The sequence below is a fragment of the Pectinophora gossypiella genome, chromosome 21, assembly GCF_024362695.1.
Source record: "Pectinophora gossypiella chromosome 21, ilPecGoss1.1, whole genome shotgun sequence".
NCBI classification, from domain to species: domain Eukaryota; kingdom Metazoa; phylum Arthropoda; class Insecta; order Lepidoptera; family Gelechiidae; genus Pectinophora; species Pectinophora gossypiella.
Genome location: NC_065424.1, coordinates 1,241,386 through 1,256,758, shown reverse-complemented (window position 1 = coordinate 1,256,758; position 15,373 = coordinate 1,241,386). Strand labels below are relative to the sequence as shown.

Sequence of the window (15,373 nt, the reverse complement as noted above, 5' to 3'; positions counted from 1 at the left end):
ATCAGCCTGTAATGTCCTAAGCAAACTAGGGATCACAAAGTTATTCGGGTATTAGACTCACTGAGCGGGCGGTATTTCCCGAGGAAGGTGAGCGCCGCGAGGATGTGCGGCGCCACGCTGTCGTCGTCCAGCTCCAGCAGCGTCGTCAGCCGGTTGAGCACGTCCTCGTGCAGGAAGTGCGCCGGGAACACGAACGACAGCATCACCAGCAGCTTCAGCCCGCGCTCTGCCGCCGTTTTGATGTCTGTGCCTGTGGACATGATGATGATGATGATCTGTGGTGTGGTATAGGTAAGCGGACCCCGTGAGAAACAGGATAACACTTGGGAGATGGTTTGGAATATTAGGTACAAGTATATTAACACATACATACATAAACTCACACCCGTAATCCCTAATGGGGTGGGCAGAGCCACAAGTAATCAAAGACAACTTGCAGCCACTGTTGATACGATGTCGCAAGCTGGATATGATAAACCTTATGGTGATAAGGGATCAGCCTATCGCCCATAACATTAGTCCGTCATGTTAGAGGACACAATCCCTCTGTCGGTTTTTACGTCATGCCCGGGAAGACAAGCAGCTGAACATGTTCTATTTTTTTTATTTGCTCCCAGAACAGCATAGAAGCACAAGTACAAGTATATTAGGAGCACTGTAAACAATGTAAGCGCTGATATAGCTCAGCGGTGAAGGAAAACATCGTGAGGAAACCCACATTCCCGAGAAATGCTTTTCTGAGGTATGTGATCTGATGATGATGATGATGTCCTCCCAGACGTATCCGTCGACGGCGACACCCTTAGTTAGTGTTAGCCTGGGCTCTTGCAAGGGCGCGGGCGTGACTAGCAAAACCAAATTTAGTTTTGAAAGTCCTGTTGCAAGAAGCACAATAGAGAGTCCCATTTGAGTATATGGGTATCCATTTGGGTATGTGACCTAACCTGTATTGGGCTGGTATTCCTTTCGGATTGGAAAGTCAGACGAGCAGGCATTTCTAACCTGCCTGCCTGTCTTCAGGTTAAGTAATCCAACCCTGTCAAAACGGGAGCTTAACGCTAGCGAGATGATGGATGAGTCAGACCGTGCGAGCCCTCAACGCTCCCTGTTTGTCCGGCCAAGTGCTTAACGCGGAAACCTACAATAAGTCATGTCCAACAAGAGGTACATACCGCACTCCTCGGCGATGGAGGGGTCAGTGCCCTTGACGGCACTCTCCACATACCCCACCAGTATGAGCAGCGAGTCGTGGTCTATCATCACGGAGCTCACTCGTTCTAGAAGCATCTTCACAGTGTTGTAGTACAGGTTTGTCATCACCGGTTGGCCTAGCTTCCTCAGGACTGCCGACTGGAAGAGAGTTGAGGGTTTGACATTTTTACGTATTGAACGGCAGCTCTACGCTCCCCACCAGCGGCTGACCTAGGCTTATTGGGTTTGCTCTTGGCCCCAGACTTGGCCGAAGGCATTGACGAGGCCTAAAATGGAGCGAGCTCGCCCAGAAGGTGCCTGTTCAGTCTGGCCTTGAAAGCACCCGGGTTATATGCATTCGGAAATACAGAAGACGGCAGAGAATTCCACTCCCTAGCAGTGCACATAATGAAGGACGATGCGAAGCGCTTTGTGCGACTAGTCGGGATATCCACCAAATAGGGATGGAACCCGTACGTCTGGAATCCGAAGATAAAGGGGGGATGGTGGAGTGAGCTCGTGTAGATCGCGGGCACACTCCCCGAAGTGCAGTCTGTAGAATACCAACATACTGGCGACTTTACGCCCATATGGTATTGTTACCAACAATAGTGTTGGCAGCAGTCAAAGTCAAGAAGGTGTTGTCGACTTCTTTTTAGCAATAAGACCGCCTATTGTGCTTATTTCATCCGTTTGTACCTGTCCTATATGTTATTTGTGCCATAAATAATTATTGATTGATTGGGGTACAAGAATGTAGCTTCAAGTGAACAACTACTGGGGTAGTGAGGTCTGCCATCGACCTTACGACTCTCACAATAAGGATCATGTACGGTCACGAGTACTAATATGTATACACTTTGAAACCATGTCATATTAACTTTTTTGACAAAGGACGAGAAAGAGAGGACAAAAAAGGAGAAAGGAGAGGAGGAAAGGAGGAGGAGGTTTGGGGAGTCTAAATGTCCCACCAACAGATTCCAGACGTGTCTCATTCGAAGCGTCTTTGCGAATTGATATTTTTGTTACATGGCGACTTTCTCGAAATAAGCGGGCTTTAGCCGGAATTCGGGGTTTTAAATATGATTTTGGGTACCTCCTGGTACATCACTGTTTCAACCGACAGATTCCAGACGTATCTCATTCGAAGCTTCTTAGCGAGTCGATATTTTTGTTATATGACGACTTTTTTGAAATACACGGGCTTTAACCGGAATTCTAACCCTATGGAACAAAACACTATGGATTTTGAAGGTAAACCCAATTGGTAGTCTTTTTATAGACACTAATGAAACTACTTACACGTATAAAGTATCTGTTGGAAGAGGGGGACAGGTCTCATACAGTTATGGTCATTGTCCTTTAACCGTAAGGGTGGTATTAATAAATGAATCTCAGCTGAGACTGCCTTCAAAATCAACTGTCACATTGACATGATCTTGAGGGCAGTCTCGAAGCTGGGATTAGTTTATTAATACCACCCTAAGTCTCATTAAATGTCAAATATGATAGTGCGACAGGATCCTAAAGTGGGTACATGATATTGCTCATGGCTGTAAGTACTCACCGTGGTCCGGACGCACACTTCGCAGCTAACGTTGGGGTTGAGGATGGTCTCCATGCCCTGCAGCAACTCCGGCGCCTGCTTCATGTGCTGCGAGAACTTGTTGAGGAACTCCTGCGCCTTCACCGACTCCGGGAGGAACTTGGAGCTAATGTGCAGCACCTGAGAATGTTGCGAGTATAAATAAATAAAAACATAAGTTTACTAAAACCCGACTACGGAAAAATGGCGCTATAAAAGTATGAAATAAGAAAACATTTCTCTGAAATTCTTCCGAATAGCGATGTTTAGGAGATAGCCGTGGTAGTATACACTTCAGAAATGAGAATCATTTATTCAACGTTATTATAATGGTTAAACTTGTTGAAGGTCAATGTAACATTTTTGAATTTACGTCATATCGCAAGGTGTTATGGCTGAGGAGAAGAAATGTCAAGAAACTGCAACAGCAACACGTCTTTTAAATCAATGAGGGTACATTACTCTTAGGACAGATTGGCTTACGACCACGGCTACCTCCTAAACATCACTACTTGCTTTGTCATAGTCTGGTAATAATGTCCTCTTCTCTCTGGTTGAGATCAATAACCGACCCCATCAACCTTGGTGTCATGGCTCATATATAACGACTACATAGACATCTCGCTCATATGCAAGCCGTTTGGCGTGTGCTGTCAACTTAATTCTGTCGGGTTATTGGCCATTATAAAATTTTGTGAAGGTTTATAAACTTCTGCGTAAAATTGACATGTGTTCCATATTTTTTTTTTTCCTTTTCGGCGGATAAGAAAATGACAGGTATGACTTAAATTAATATTAGATGGTGTGTACAGGAATTAGTGCACTATCATTTTAAATCACTCACCTTAGCGATCAACTCCTTCTGCACGGCCGGCGAGGGAGGTTTCCTGTGCAGCTCGATCCACTCAGCGACGGTGCGCCGGACCGCCAACTGATGCTTCTGGAGTTCTATAAACGCCTTCGTCGCGTTATCATCCACATTAGACATCAAGAAGTACAGCTTCTTCATACGAATATCCGGCGGCAAAGTGTACGGGACTAGAGATGTGTTTAGAAGTCTTTCCACTAGGAGCCTGTCTTCTAAAGCCGTCATGTAGTAACCGTGTAAGATTTTGTCCTTAATCCATTTCACAGCCTTCTCCGTGGCGGGAGGCACGCTTTCTTCCGTTAAGTATTTCTTGTAAATCATAGCCAAACCATACATGGCTTCTTTGCGTATTTTGAACTTTTTATCCAAAGTCCTCTCGCGGACGAAGTGTAGGAGGTCTTCGGACTCCGCGACGGCTGGGAAGTCACGTTGCGCCGTGGCTATGATTGCCATGACGACCTCGTAGCGGACTTGTTCGTGCGCGTCGTGTTGACGCATCTTCAGTGTCTCCGTTATGTCTTTGCGTAGATCCGGATGGTGTACGAGGAAATGCATGCAGTATTGCACACATTTGATGCGCACTGAAACGGATATATCGTTGAAGCGCCCGAGGAAGGCTCGCCACAACGCCGGGTATTGTTTAGCCAACTCTGAGCCGGGTTCAGAGAACATTCTAGCAAGTAGCGCAACGCCGCTGAGTCTCTCCTGGAACTGAGCGGACTTCAGCTTGCACTCCAACTGCGGGAGCACTGATATCAGTATGGATGGGCAGATCTGGTTGAACTCGTAGATCAACTCGTATACTTTCGAGAATATGAGCAGGGATTTCTCTTCTTTGCCGAGGATCAGCACGTGGTTGAAGAACTGAGGAGCAAACAAGGGCTAATAAGTCAAATAGTGAATTAGATTGAAAACTAACCACTGCGTAAATAATAAACTCTTCGATTTGTAGTGGTTTTTGAAACTTGTGGTTATTGGAACACTATTGTGCCCTTCTTTCATAAAAGATGTTAAAGGTATCAATGTCAACCCAGATTATGCAACCGTACCTTAACCAATACGTCGAAATAAACGATTATTGCAATACAATCGATAGTATCAATATAATCGTGTATTGAGTTCTGTACTAGGTTCAAGATAAATTATGAAATTTTGATTACTAAATAGACAGATCTAAAACTGACGAAAAACATTTTCTTTTTTCTATTTAACTTGTTTATGAAGTTTAATCAAGAAAAACGAAATAATAAGTCCGACATTTTATCACGTTTTTCTGTGACGTCACAGTGTGCTTTTTCATACAAATACCATAGTCTTAACGTTTATTAAAAAGCAACTGATTTGGCTAGTTGGAAACTAGCTTATTACTAGATTATAATCGATTATAATTCTAGAGTTTTCAATATCGATTTAATCGAGAGGCATATCGATATTTAGAGTCGCATTCGACTATCGGGCAACACCATTGCAATGTACTCTTGCACAGTCCTTACCGCCTGTATGTACGGTTCCAGGGTCTCGCTGGTCTTGATGACGAGCTCCTTGGCGAGCGCGTACGCATGCTTGTGCTCGCGCTTGTTGGGCTCCACCAGGTTGATCAGGATCACGTTCAGCAGCTCGTTGGAGACCACGTCCGACTCCGTGATCAGCGGGCAGAGGACGTCCAGCATGAAGGACTTCACTTTTGATGAGTGTTCCGTGCTGTTGAAAGAATATGTTATTATGTTAATAATAATACAACACAAATAATAATACAGTCGTAACGCCGACAGTTCTTCTAAAATCCAAACTCCATTGTTTTACTATTGTGTCTAGAAACCTCGGCTTTACGAGGATATACTTTATTATTACTTTAATAAAATACACATGGACGAAAGATACAGTACAATCTGACGGCCTTATTGCTAAGCAGCAATTTCTTCCAGGCAACAAGTGGCAAGAAAACATTTATCACAATTTAATAATTAGAGATGCGTCGAAATTTTGTTTTTTATTCGACGTTTTGGCGTTTTTTTTTTTAAGAACATCTACGGCCCTGTGCCTATGTTTTTATTTATTTATTTCCTGGAAAACCAACAGCTTACATGACAAAACAATTTAGATTTAAAAATACAAACAAATAGCCAATTACAAGTTCTTGCAGCTACTGTTCCTCGGCTATACAGGCTGTTACAAGCTGCAGTAGTTTTATAACATACATACATACATACATAAACTCACGCCCGTAATCCCTAATGGGGTGGGCAGAGCCACAAGTAATCAAAGACAACTTGCAGCCACTGTTGATACGAAGTCCAAAGATGGATATGATGAACCTTATGGTGATAAGGGATCAGCCTATCGCCCATAACATTAGTCCATCATGTTAGAGGACACAATCCCTCTGTCGGTTTTTACGACATGCCCGGGAAGAGAAGCAGCTGAACGTGTTCTATGTTTTTTATATGCTCCCAGAACAGCATAGAAGTAGTTTTATAAACACCAAACAAACACCAAAAATTACGTTTGATGTTTCAAGTAGCTTATTGTGCCCACTTCCCTGCCCATTTCCCTGCCCATTTCCCTGCTGGCTGCCCGCCCAGCTATTTAATGGCGACTTACTTGACAATCTTAAACATGAGCGAGAACAGCGCGCAGAAGATCTCCTGGCAGTCCTCGAGCTCGAAGCACATGTTGAAGGACTTGACGTAGGCCAGGTTCTCTAGCAGGTAGAAGTAGCGCTTGAACGCCGGGTCCTTGGGGTCGCGCAGACCCTGCAGCTGGTTGATCAGGAACAGGAATATTGTCTTCACCTGATGGGGGATAAGAGGCGAATTATAAATAGGCAAGACAAGGATGAGAAATGAGATACTCAAAGGAGGTCCTCGTAAGGTCTTCTTCTCCCGTGTGGGTCTGTTGTCTGGGTTACTATTGAGCCGCTGAAGGTCCATGACATGGTTCATGTAACGACTATATTACGGTTAAGGTCTCCCCGAAGCACGAATTACCTTACTTTCCGACAATCGGGTGATCAGGCCGCAATACTTTCGGATTCGGATTATGTCCTCTCAAGTATGTGATATTTGGCTGCGAGGATATGCTGTTGCCAAATGATGTTTTCGTTGTACCGAACAGAGCATAGTACCCCGCTAGCCACAAGTTGGTAGTCTGACTAGAGATCGACGATCCAGCAGTGTCATGTTGGGAGTTGTATATATGCGTCGCGCTGTGAAAACTTCGATAGCGCGTTTCAGACCTGCTATATTGAATGGTGGCGCCATCTGTTGCACGTGGGCGGAACTAGCTGGTCAACGAGTTGGGTCCGCCACATGCTATAACATACGAAAATATTATTAAAGCTAACCTGTTCCTGATCCTTATAGGGCGCCTCGGGGGCGTAGACGCGCAGTACATCGGCGATGCAGCAAGCGATCAGCAGCTGCACGTCTCTCGAGGGGTGCGTCAGGAAGAACTCGTCAGCCAAGTGGAGTGCCAGCGGGATGAACTGCTGGTACATGCCTTCATCCTGGCCCAGACCTTGTAGGGTGTGGGCCAGTGCCTGCGGAAGAGAAACAATGAAAGTATAAACAAGAAATATTTGAACAAAGAAATCATCTTTGACTACACCAAAGCGAAGAGATCCATTCCACAGTAAAATGATAGATGATTGACAAATTGTTGATTTTAAATTGAATGAGATACACTGATATGCAACCCGTTTGACGTGTGACGTGGTTATTGACCAACATAAAATTTGGAAGGACTTTTTAAATTTCTGCATAAAATTGATGTGTTCCATAAGTTTATGCCTGTCGATTACCCGTCTCTTTAATTTTCGGTGGATAAGAAAATGACAGGTATAACGTTAAATAAACTTATATTGTGTGTAATGGAATCGGCACCAATAAATAAAAGGCTACTTGACAACCTAGTCAAATGAGATACTTTTTACGAAACGTCATAACTAAAGTTTCCTTTGGAGTTTGTATGGAAATATTGTCCCATGACGTCATCAATAAAAGCGGTCAAACGTCGTACTCATTGTTACTTAATTCATAATTAAAATTCGAAAATAATTCGAAAAGTTAAATGAGATTGATTTTTGATCATCTTAGACTGGCTTCCATTTCTAGATTAGCATTTTAAAATATATCTTTGACCCAGTCAAGTACCCTATTATTCAATATTTTATAATTCTCTATTCTACACAATACAACATAGATCAGAAATATACATATTTAAGTTTTTTCTAAAAAGTGTGCGCAAACCATCATCATCATCATCACCAGCCCATTAACGCCCCCACTGCTGGGGCACGGGCCTTCCCTATGGATGGATAGGGAGATCGAGCCTTAAACCACCACGCGGGCCCAGTGCGGATTGGTGGTTATTAACGACTGCTAATGCAGCCGGGATCAACGGCTTAACGTGCCTGCCGAAGCACGGAGGAGTTCGAGAACTTTTTTTTTGTGGTCACCCATCCTATGACCGGCCTCTGCGAAAGTTGGTTAACTTCAACAATCGCAGACCGGGCGCGTTAACCGCTACGCCACCGAGCTCCTCAAACCGTGCAAAACCATTTATATTCATTAAATTTAAAGTAAAAGACCAATTAGCAAAGTATACTGCCACTAAAAATATCTAATTAAATAAAACAATTGACTTACAAGTCATTAGTACAATTGAAAAATGTATTATCTTGAAGATTATTATCTCTCAAGTACTATGTTAATAATAAATATTTATTTATTACTAATGCACACTATTATCGATTGTAAACTAATGACCATTATAGACGGCGATAAGGATTACCACCTATCATGTTGGTCTAACAAAAAGCTCAGTAGAACTTGGGTACTTAATTCATCTTCATTCAAAACAAACTCATAACGAGGTTGTTTGTATGAAGGGTCCTGGGTGTGCAGTAAGGCAACCAGCCAGGACGTGAAGTTTAGTGGCCAGGAGCGGTGCCAACCGGAGAGGTTGACTTCGTTACACTACTACAAGTTATGTCAAATTAGGGACCCGCAGTGATATCTAAGCAGCCCAGCCGTGGTAACCAGTTGTTTTCGAATTCACGTTTGGATTATAAATGGTTATCACGTGCTCAACGGCGAAGGATAACATCGTGAGGAAACCCACATTGCTAGGCTGGTTTTCCCTTCGCCGGTTAGAAGGTCAGACAGTGCAGTCGCTTCTGTAAAAAACCGGACCTGTCAAATCGTCAGGTTAGGTAAGCGGACCCTGTGAAAAACGGGATAATGCTAGGGAGATAATGATGATGACACTACAACCCAATTAATAAATAAAATTGTGGTTATTAAGTACTGAAAATCACCCTAAGTATAGTTCATCCACATTCACCCTTCTCTCTATAAGAAATAGATACATACATAAATTCACGCCTATTTCCCACCGGGGGAAGCAGAGACTATGGAATTTCATTTGCTTCGATCCACACACTTCTCTTGCTTCCTCCACATTCATCAATCGTTTCATACACGCACGCCGGTTCAGAGTAGATCGGACTGAACCTTTTCTAAGGACATCTCCGATTTGGTCAATGTATGTTGTATTCTATGTCTATCTTAATAAATATTTATGCTCTATTATCTTTAATGAGACAGGAATAGGGAATACAATCCCGATCTCGCGAGATCTCGTCTAATTTTTCGGAATCAATCCCGAAGCATAATATGACGAGATCACGTTCGAGATTGACGGGATTGGGCGAATCTCCTTGAGTTATACTTTTAGTTTTAATTATGCTGTTTTCCAAATAAAACTTAATTATTTAGTTAGAAATATTGAATAATAAAGGTTTTTGTTTTCTATCAAAAAATATTTTTTTTGTTTTTATTAACCTTACTATCACAAACAAGCAATTTCCGTCGTTTTCAGTCATCCTATTTTTTTTTTTTTTATGAAGACAAGATTGATATTTCCAATCCCGCGGGATCTCGAATTTGCGATCTCCGAGTCAAGATTGTATTCCTTAGACAGTACACTATTTATAAGAAAACTTGTAACAAGTATCATCACTCAAAGTAATATGAATAGACAGCACATTGACTAAGAAAATACTGAAAATTTAGGTCATATTGTGCTAAAAATATACGAATATACTTATAACAGAATTATGTTAAAAAAAGTGTCATGTGTGTGCATGATCATATTTTAAGCTTTATGCACACAAAAGTGACTCGAAACTGGGTTTGTATCTCTTAATGAACTTCGCTTGGGTCCTGTGTATCACCCTCTTGCTTCTCAAACGGGGAGCGCCGCCTCGAACCCAGTTATCATCTATCATGTTGGTGTAATAAAAAGCTCGGTGAGGTGTGGATACTTAATTAATGTTGCTTGACCTCTGACTACCCCTCTCACCCGGAGCAAAATTTTAAGACAGCCCTGAGGATACCCGTTTGGGCGCGAACCTGAACTCAGGGCGTCATCTGAGAGGATTATATTTGAAAGAATGAATCGACTCTGAGAGGACCGATGCTATAGCTGAATGAGGGAAATAGTCGACCACGCCATGTTTGTTGTCGCGAGCTAGACCGTCTTTATTGCTAGAGTAATCGGGACGTCAGGATCTTATGTTACGTCCTTCGTCAAGACCATTATAACCCAGTAGCATAGAGTTTCCAAACCACAACAAAGCTATGACGGCTGTTGATTTGTGCGACTAACCAGCCCTGGCGGCACGACAAAGGTGTCTCGCGCGGCGCGATTTATAACGAGGGCTCTGGGCAATAGCCTACAATGTCTATCCACGTCGATAGCATTCGCTGCGAGCGGATACCGTGCAGACCCTGCACATGGATATCTTGTAAGATACAAACCTTAAGTCTCCGCACCAGCTCATCAGGTCCAAGGTCATCGGTAATAGGTCGGCAGCCTTGCGGGTACACTATTTCCGCCATACTGCCAATCTGTGGGAAGAAAATTGTGTCAAAAAAAATTATGTGTGTAAAATTATTCTTCATCATATACAAACATAACTAAAATCATTATCAGTTCATTCTTTCTTTAAAGTCGTAAGAATGAATGTCCTTTTAAAATCCAAACTCCTTTGTTTAGCTATTGCATCTGGAATTAAAAAATTGTCAGTTAAAACAGGCTCTATATGTCCCACTGCTGGGCAAAAGCCAGCAATCAGAGAGGTAGGAGCATACTCCACCGTGATGCTGAAGTGCAGGTTGGTGGTGGTGATATTTTAACATATTCAATCGTCACAAAAATTCGTCAAATATGACGGACTTAATGTGGGTGGGATGGAACCGTGAAAGTCGTAGCAAGTCTGTCATGACCATGAGTCACGACACAGTCCTAGTAATATTTATTTTTATGCCAACACCGTCAACTGTTTCTTTCTTTCTTACAGGTTCTTCCAGTTGTCTTCCGACAACTATTGGATCTGCAATGGCCCCGCTTCCCGCAGACACCTCCTAATTTTAAGTTATAAGTACCCGTTATTTTCTTATCCGCCGAAAAGGAAAGGGACAGATGGTTGTCAACAAGTTTATTTCAAAACGAATGAATAACCCGGGCGAATAAAATAGGCATCTCGCTGGTATGCAGTCCGTTTGACGTGCTGTCTACTTAATTCTGTCGGGTTATTGGCCGATGTAAAATTTTTAGACGGTTGTTTTAGATTTCTACTTAAAATTGACGTGTGTTCCATAAATTTTATGCCTATCGATTACCCGTCCCTTTCTTTTTCAGTGGATAAGAAAATGACAGATATAACTTAAAATAAAATTAGATGGTGTCTGCAGGAATTAGCACCAATGTCTGCATATGCATATCCCATCATTACAGATTCTTTGCCTATGAGATTGCATGTGCAGTCCACTTCTAAACTACATGTAATGTCAGGTGTACTTCAATGCAAATAATTCTGTTGATTTGCCATGTCCTGTTTGTGCAACCAAGTACCTATTCTTGTACTCTATTGACTGATTGATAAAAGACAGGAATCAAACAATTTTCTGACAAATCTTGGATGGTCTAGGCCAGAAATAAATCTTTACTATGTCATACTGCTTGCCAAACTAACAGCATAACATAAACAGCCTATATACATACCACTGCTGAGCATGGGCCTCCCCTCAAGCAATTGCAGGGAGTATGGAACATATTCCACCATGCTGCTCTGCTGCAGATTAGTGAGTGTACAATTCATTTGTTTATTTTTACAATAGTATGTAATATCTCTGTTTCATCCCAACAGGAAAACTGCTTTCCGGAACACGAAAAGTATCAATCAATAGAAAATAAATCAATCTACATTATTTTAAAAAATCTGTAATAATTATGTGTTGTTTTAATAGTTGTACCATGGGTCATGGAAAAATCCATAGCCATGACCCATACATAGATCATGTTCTTTAACAGTCCACATACATACACATATAAACTCACACCTATTTCCCACTGGGGTAAGCAGAGATCCTGACACACTTCTGTTGCCTCCTCCACATTCATCAATCTTTTCATACATGCTCTTCGGTTCTGAGAAGATCGTACTGAACCTTTTCCAAGGGCATCTCCAATTTGGTCAATGTGCGTACTTATAGGTCTTCTTCCGCCAGCCCTACCACCCACCTTTGCTTTATATACTGCTTTTGTAATCTTATTATCCTTCATAGGAGCTCGGTGGCGCAGCGATAAACGCGCCCGGTCTGCGATTGTTGAAGTTAAGCAACTTTCGCAAAGGCCGGTCATAGGATGGGTGACCACAAAAAAAAAGTTTTCATCTCGAGCTCCTCCGTGCTTCGGAAGGCACGTTAAGCCGTTGGTCCCGGCTGCATTAGCAGTCGTTAAAAACCACCAATTCGCATTGGGCCCGCGTGGTGGTTTAAGGCCCGATCTCCCTATCCATCCATAGGGAAGGCCCGTGCCCCAGCAGTGGGGACGTTAATGGGCTGGTGATGATTATCCTTCATCCACTCTACATATCCAAACTAACTTAACATTCCCTTCTCAATCTTAGTCACTATAACGTCTTTTACACCACATCTCTCTCTTATCACACTTTCTCACTCTATCACTCAATTTAACACCATAGATGCTATGCAACAACCTGATTTTTTACGGCATTGATCCTACTTTTATACTTCTTCTGCCATACCCAACATACACTACCGTACTTCTTTAACAGTTCAAATTAAGAGTTTACCTGTCTAATGAGAGAGCCTTTAGGCTCAAAATTTCAACAAATTAACAGTTTTCATTACCAGCAAATTACAATTGCAGAGATTCAAATTGCTATTATGTACATTCTAGCACCTGCTTATGGTCGCACAACCGATCACAAGTGGCTCGAAATAGGTAAAAAAAATGCAATAGATATAGATAGACTCCAACGATAAGTACCCTATGATACCAATTCTCGTCCCTATGCAATCTGACTCCTTTGGAAGCTGAATATCAACATAAGTGATAACTATAGGTACATTACCTTTTGAGTGTAAGTAATTCTAGAAAGTTCTTTACAAGTACATACAATGTAAGGTATCATATAACTGAGTTATGGGAGTGAGCATACTGCAAAATGCAGAAATGCAAATAGGTGTTGGGTATCACACACAGTACCATTTTTGTTTGTACATATATTCAATAGGGAGTGAGCATTATAGTGGGAAAGATATAGTGACGAGAATTGAGAAAGGGATACTTAGATGGGTTTGGACATGTAGACACAACAAACAAAAGAACAAAATAGTTTTGTGATGCGGGGTAAACAAATGTAGTGTTTACAGAGAAGCCAAAACATTTGCAGAAGAAATCGAAAAGCACAACAAATGCCATACGGAACGGTTAACCATCAAAAGCTCTTAACAACCATGCTGTTGGAAACCAGCAACAGGATAAAGAGGCTCAAGAGAATGGACGTTTGTGAGCACTAATAATTATGGAAGATTTGACATTAGTTGCTTTACTTCTAACAAATGAATAATAATGCATCAAATCTGATTAGTCTTGCGACTGATTGTAGATAAATGAAACAGAAAAAAGTGATGCGGGTGTAAAGGTAGAGTTGGAAGAGGAAGGCCTAGGCTATGTTTTAAAAAAAGGCCAGGTCCAGAATACAATTTAAATTGTATAGCACAGCATTGAGTTACCACCATCATTTTATAAAGAAGAAAAAATAGAAATGATGTGAATTATTAAAATATGTTCAGTGTTCTTTTGATAACCACATACCTACATTGAGCACCATTTCCAACGACAACAAGTGACCAAGTTCTCTAGTATCATATTCCATAAAAGAAACAAAAATCCGTCATATTATTGTATTGAAATAATTTGTACCCTTGATACACAATATTTTGATCAGTAAACTCAAATACACATTATCAGATTTATGTCAATTGAAGCTTGTGTAGCATATACAATTCTAGACAATTGTTATCGCACAAATCTCTAACCTACTTCAAACATCCTGTGGACACAGAAAGTTGCCAAACAAACTCGTCAAATCAGATCACGAAAGTATGATTCGCAATAGAAGTTTCAACAGTTTTACACCGTGCTCACCCTGTTCCTAGCCTTATTTTACGCCGTAGTACCACCGCAGTAACGTAAAACTGCATTATTTATCCTCCGAAAGTACCCAGCTCCCGTGCTTGCATCGCACGGCACAATTCGATTATGGCAGATCAATTTTTTACAACCAACCAAACATCACAAAACTTTCGAGGTTAATCCACGTCGAGCACTCCAAATATAAACAAAATACACTGAATTAACACAATTACGGTCGGTTAACTGCAAGCTATTAACAATAATGGCCAAAATACGTACAAGAACTCATAGACGTGGTCCAGCGTTCCCGATGTTTACAAATCCACCACAGCACTCGCGATCAAACGAAACGATCACAGAAACAACATAGTAGTCTCGTTATAACATCACTAGAAAATAAAACTCAAGTGGAAATAAAAGCTCTATTGATCTAAATACATAGAAAATTTTAGTAATATTTTTTTATCAATCTGTGTGGACGCCAAACTGCGGGAAAAACTGTTGTGAAGCTAGCAGAAAGTTGTGTTGCAACTCAAGGTCATTCTTTAGTCTTTGGTTTTTGACGTGTCGCTTCTCTGTAGTCTATTGAAATATTATTTTTGTTGAAAATAGTGTTAATGGTAGAATAGACAGAGATAGATGCTATAACAAACGGGGAGGTATTTTTTTTTATTATATCTGCACTCAAATACTCAAATTATTCATAACAAGTGCATAAGGAATGCACATAACTATAGAACGTAAAGCAGCAATGTTTCCGAAATCTATTTCTATTTTGTTTTTTTGACTCATTTAACTCCGACCTTTCCACAGACCAATAATTAAGGGTATGTTAAATACGCCTGTGATCAAAGATGATTTCTAATAAATAAAATAAAAAAAATAAATAAAATAAAATAAAAATGTTTTTATTAAAGGTAAAAACCCAATGATTACATTATAAATATAATTGTATAATACGAATTACTTAAAGGTACAATAGTACCTACCGTCTATAACACAAAAAAAATAAACCAACACAAAATAAATGTGGTGCGATCATTTTTTATTTGATTCCCGATGTACTTTGATCCAGTACCGTATCATCGGGCTAGTCAAGTCTCGGCTAACAACTTTAAGCATGCTATTATCAGAGCAACGCAATCTGTCCCAAAATGAAGATATACGTGCCCTAACAATAGCAAAAAAGTCGGGCATTCTCGCCTCGGCAAACATGCTGG

The 15,373-nt window shown here is 41.2% G+C and overlaps 1 protein-coding gene across 1 annotated transcript in view; it reads right to left on the bottom strand.

Moving 5' to 3' along the window:
- The window catches only part of LOC126376472 (sister chromatid cohesion protein PDS5 homolog B-B), a 34,052-nt gene extending 19,406 nt beyond the window's left edge, over positions 1-14,646 (bottom strand). The window contains exons 1-9 of the mRNA XM_050023860.1: positions 14,433-14,646; positions 10,466-10,555; positions 6,988-7,182; positions 6,246-6,436; positions 5,138-5,345; positions 3,621-4,508; positions 2,759-2,917; positions 1,173-1,350; positions 62-250 (exon numbers count right to left, since the gene is read on the bottom strand). Coding sequence (XP_049879817.1) covers positions 62-250; positions 1,173-1,350; positions 2,759-2,917; positions 3,621-4,508; positions 5,138-5,345; positions 6,246-6,436; positions 6,988-7,182; positions 10,466-10,546 — 2,089 coding nt within the window. The 5' untranslated portion in view covers positions 10,547-10,555; positions 14,433-14,646. The remainder of the gene's footprint in view (positions 1-61; positions 251-1,172; positions 1,351-2,758; positions 2,918-3,620; positions 4,509-5,137; positions 5,346-6,245; positions 6,437-6,987; positions 7,183-10,465; positions 10,556-14,432) is intronic.
- Positions 14,647-15,373: the final 727 nt, after the last annotated feature.